The 5,404-nt window shown below is 41.7% G+C and overlaps 1 protein-coding gene across 1 annotated transcript in view; it reads right to left on the reverse strand.

The window, feature by feature from the left end:
- Positions 1-3,691, reverse strand: part of rims4 (regulating synaptic membrane exocytosis 4) — a 44,259-nt gene extending 40,568 nt beyond the window's left edge. Inside the window, exon 1 of the mRNA XM_014023962.1 lies at positions 2,362-3,691. Coding sequence (XP_013879416.1) covers positions 2,362-2,458 — 97 coding nt within the window. The 5' untranslated portion in view covers positions 2,459-3,691. The remainder of the gene's footprint in view (positions 1-2,361) is intronic.
- Between the last annotated feature and the right edge of the window lie 1,713 nt (positions 3,692-5,404).

Below are 5,404 nucleotides of genomic sequence, written 5' to 3' on the forward strand. Positions count from 1 at the left end.
GTGTGTGTGTGTGTGTGTGTGTGTGTGTGTGTGTGTGTGTGTGTTAAGATAGGAGCCATGATGAGGGTCACAATATTCTCCAAAGGCAGAATATAACTCAGCTGATGTCTGTCTGAGCTCAGAAAGACGATCTGCAGATTCGGGTGATAATAACCTGCAGATTATTTTATCGCACCAACTTCTTGTCACTTTGACAGTTCTAAAAAAATATTGTAACAATGAGCAGTGACGATTATTTCAGCACCTTGTGTCTGCAGGAAAATAAAGATATTCACACGGTTTCTCTTTTCCTGAGAAACTCTGAATATAAAGAACTTAAAATCCTTTTTTTAGCATTATTCTCAGCTAATCAAAGCTAAAATCCTGATAATTATGCAGTTTGACATGTTTCTGCCCCTGCAACACCAGGCTCAGCTTTCTGCTCTGCCTTCTGGACACTTTATAACTTATTTAAGTTTGCCTGCTGAGCAGGAGAGATTATATTTGTGTTGTGATGAGTTATGGGATGTTTTTCATGTTGAATAATATTTTAAAACTGAACAACTCCACTATGTTCCCTGAAACCTGTTTGAGTTTTCAGCTGGACAGATTTAAAAAAGCTTTGAGTGTGAAGAAAGTCATGACGCCACTTCTTACCGAGATATTTCTGCGATTCTTTGCTCCTGACCCGGCTCGCCTCTCAGACCTCATCAGGAGCAGCTAAACTACCAGATTATGCTACGCTAACTGCACCTGAGCTACATTCTGTTCATGACCACGTGTTCACGTTTCACTCTAAAACTCGCTGCTTTCATCCTTTACGTCAGGCTGTGCTAGAAAATTAATCTGCTGCTGCAGGGTTTTTTTTTCCAGACAAGATTAGCGTGACAGGAAATCAGGAGGAATATAATGTAGCAATAATATCAGTGAGGATCAAAATGCATTACATCATCAGATGCATCCAATCCCAGGACAAACTTGATTCTCTCGTCAGAGAATCAGACGTGAAGCTGCTGCTGTTTAAAGGCCTACTGGCTGCACTGATGCACAGTTTATCAGGAAACTGACTTTATTACTACTTTATTACTACTTTATTACTCAGTGACCTATTTTTATCTACATTACCCAGAGGTTTGCAACCGTCACAATCAACAAAGACATTTATGCTCCTTGGCTCATGAGAAAAAAATGTGTCTGGAGCTGCAGAACCTGCTACAGTTGTGATTTTCAACTGGTGGCCCGTGGGCCGCTTCAAGTTTGTTGAAGGAGGGCCTTTCTGGAAAGTATGGGGGAACATTATAAAACTAAAAATGCATAATAAATATTAACATTTATTACTATTTTTACACTTTAGGACAAAAAAAAGACCATATTCATGTAATTATTAGGGGTGCAACGATACAGAAAATTCACGGTTCATTTCGATACTTTAGTCTCACGGTTCAATATTTTTTCAATACAAAAAAGAGAAATGTCCATGCCCCTTTTAACTTGTAATTTATTTAAATTAATTATGAACATTTGTTTAACCTCAAAGGTACAGTTTTTAAATTAAATGTTGCTGAAACAGCAAGTTTCTCAGTGGATCTGGGCTCATGCAGCCTAGGTGGAGTAGTCGAACACAGATCCACTGATCCTTCAACACAGAGCATCTTCAGAAGACAAGTTGATAAAGTAAATTTTTAAAATCTGTATTGTTCGACACAAGTGTGTATTGAACCTAAAGCACTGTTCGATACGGTTCGATACAGGTACATGTATTCTTGCACCCCTAGTAAATATATAGTTCATACTAAGTTTTATAAAAACTACAACTGATCTATGCAAGTATTTTTTAATTCTGAAAGATCTTTAAAGGTAACTGTTGAATTTGAGAGAAAGATCATAGTTTAAGGCTGTTTGACTCTGTGTTTGAAGAATTGGTCACATATTTGCAAGCAAATTTACGGGAAAAACTGCTAAAGCTAGCCTTTTCTGTTGCGAGTATAAAAAAAACTAAAAATATGTAAAAACATCAGGTTTGGTCAAAGCTTCAAAGAGTCGTTATTTCACCTAAAACCTATGATTAATTTAGAAAAAGGCAAAAGCAAACCTGTTGTCCAAATCAACACTTTCTACTATCAACGTCAGACATTCAATAAATTTGTCGTTAACTGTTTCATTATTATTTTTTCTAATTATCTAAGATGGCGTCTTATTTTTGTTTGTGTTTGCAGCAACGAGACAAGAACTTGTTAAACTCATTGTTTGCTTTCAGTTTGCGCTCGACTGAACGGTTTGTTCCTTCCTGACGGTCACAGGTTGGGAGGAAGTTGTCAGCAGTGGACAAGTGAAAACATAAAATGCGCCTCGAGGTCCACGTCGGCACTGGTTCCCACTCACCTCCATCGTCCTCGTCGAAGGAGTTCATGCAGGGGAAGTAGATGGCGAGGGCCTCGAAGGACGCCGACAGGCTGATGCGGCTCTGCGAGCGCTCCATGTAGAGCCCCGCCGTCGGGCCCGGGTCGGCCGGCTTGGCCAGGCGCGGCTGGGCATTCTTCACGCGGAGTACGGCTCGCGGCGTCTTGGATGGCTGTCAGCTGCCCCCCACGGCAGATCCGCTTCACCCCGGAAAAGAAGAGTCGAAAACCAAAGTGCCACGACTCCGACAGCGCCTGCAGCACCTCAGAGATTTTTATATTTCTCTCTTGTTTTAAATATCAGACAAAATGTGAGCTCCACTCGTTCACAAACATCCTAGAAGATATCCCTGCTCACTTTCTGTACGGTTTCTCTTGTTTCTACCTTTGACTTTCTGAGGCACGGCTGTGTTTCTCTGATTCATTCATCTCGTTTTGTTGTTGCAGACCCTCGTGCGCATCTTCCTCTCCGACCCTTCAGGTCCTCAGAAGTCAGAGCTGAGATTGACGGGTCTTACCAGTGTCATTACGCTAATTCAACTCGATGTTGATGTTTTTAATTCACAGCAGAACTCTGTGAAGTCTGCGTGTCAGGCTAACGTCCTCTCTCTGTACATCCAGCTTCAGGTCCTGATGTCGGAGGAGAGGAGGAGGAGGAGGAGGAGGAGGACCGAAGGTGATGTTCACACCCAACATGAACCGTGTGATCTCCCTCCTGAATCACAGACTTTTATCCTTGCCTCCCAGCATCATCCGTACCTCCTGCTTCGCACGGAGCAAAGGAGAGATTGTCTTCGTAAAGCAGATCAGTTGGAGTGACATCAGTTGCAGCAACAGTTGCAGGCAAAGGGCAATCTGTTGCTTCCCTTCCAGATTGAACTGTTTCGCCTCAGATTTGTCTGCAGCTGTTGGAGATGTTCAGAAGCTTGTGCCTTTCCTCAGAATAAAAAAAATTAATAATAAAGAAAGGTTTGTCGACTTCCTCTCCCCTCTACGTGTTGCCTCCCTCGTTGCCGATGCTCCTCTGTCTGCGAAGACAGGAAAGGACAGACTGAGGCAGAGATGGAGGAGAGAGAGAGAGAGGCAGCGCTGTCCAGCTCCAGCCTGAGCACTCATTCACTGGCAGGAGGCAGAGAACGGAGTGGGGGGAGGATGGAGAGGAGAGGAAGGAAGGAGAGGCAGCAGACTGTTGGTGGCAGCTCCACCAATCAGGAGGTGAATGAGAGAATATGGGTGTGGCCAGGAGACAGTGGAAGCGATGAAGGGCAGCACAAGTTTACAGCGTCTCTTCCTGCCTGTGTCCTCACAACAACCAGGCGGCTCTGCTAAGATGATCAGAAATGAATAATGAAACACAGGATGACCTCAAACCACCTCAAGGTTTGAAACTAAAATAAAATGATGAAATCTACCCTGTATTTGCTTTCATTTGCAACTGAGATGTTGTCACAAAGCTGATATCTTTGAAATTTTGGATAATAAACACCACTGTGCAGCCCTCTTAATACTCATGAGGTTTTATTACAGAGACTTCACACTGTTATTGTCTGAACAAACTCTGTTGGTTTGACAACTGTCTGACCAACAGATCTCACCGATTTACACTGGATGCAGTTCCACTCCAGTCTGGTCCGCTCTGGTCCGACCTCCACAGCAAATACACAACCATTATAATCAAGGAGAGTTTTTACACTAGCTGTGTTTCCATTGACCATGAAAATGCGCAAATTAGAATTTCGAAAATAAATTTGCTCAATGGAAACACGTCAATTTCGAAAAAAAAAAAGTTTTTCGACAAAATGTTTTTGCGCTAGGATGAGGTGGTTTTTCAGCCGTATCGAAATTGGTGTTTTTCGCAAAACTGCAATGGAAACACTTTTTTCACATCACAGGAGTCACGTGATCAACAACCGTCTGTTTCTACTGGTGAAAAAGACGATGAGGAAGAAGATAACAGGAAGTAGAAGTAGTAGTAATATCACAGAAGTAGTATAAAATAGTAAACTCACCGACTACAATTTCCCAAAAACACAGCATACGTAGCCGCTCCCAAGTAGGGACTTGTCTCTGGAAAGCCTCGATAAAAGACGCCGACGTCTCCTCTGATGATGAGCGCTAGTGTCGTGGTAGCAACATGCTATGTGTTTACATCCATCGCTGCCATGTTTGTAATGACTTATCATGAGAACAAACGTATTCACGTGACTTTAATAACATTTCTTACTTAATGGAAACACTGCAGTTGTGTTGTGTTTTCGACATTAACAGAATATCAACAAAGTTTTGCGCACGTTTGTAATGGAAACACAGCTACTGGCTCTGCATGGCGATCCGCCAAAATTTGATTCAATCCTATTTTTGCCGGAGCTGCATCGGAGTCAATCTACAAAGATCACGTCGCACCAGCAGGAAAAGGAACAAGCACAACATCCGTATTTTCAAAATAATTCACCAAAGACAGACTAATTTTGTCATAATCCCTGCTATTTTAATAAATGTATGGATATAATTAAACACAAATGCTGTCAAAATGTACCGTTCTGTTTATGAAGCAGATGGGAACAAGTAGCGTGTAGCATATGTACACACACAATACACGTGAATTTTATTTTGAAATCAGAAGTTTCAAAAAGACGACAGTGAAACAGTTTCAACTGTTTGGAGTCCATCTTTCACAGAATTAATTCTTCTGCTCTGACTTCCACATTTATCACTGGATTTATCAAACGGTCTCACATTTCCTGCACGATTCTCACACCTCCTCTGTGCTAACATTTTGTCTGAAGTGGCTCGAAAAGAAATCACAAAGAAAAGAAAGGAACTGAAATAGGTGTAAAGAAGCCAAAACGTGCCTGATCATCAGTGTAAAAGATATAAATTGACAATCAGTCAAATTATACAGAATGTGGGGGGAAACATAGCTGTTTTTGTAAATACTTATTTTTCATCTTATAAAACCAGAAAAGAAAAATTACGGAGCCCGGGAGTGGACATGGGGTATGTTTTTTTCTTTTGCGTTCCCACTG

The sequence above is a fragment of the Austrofundulus limnaeus genome, unplaced genomic scaffold (assembly GCF_001266775.1).
Source record: "Austrofundulus limnaeus strain Quisiro unplaced genomic scaffold, Austrofundulus_limnaeus-1.0 Scaffold399, whole genome shotgun sequence".
Taxonomy (NCBI): Eukaryota; Metazoa; Chordata; class Actinopteri; order Cyprinodontiformes; family Rivulidae; genus Austrofundulus; species Austrofundulus limnaeus.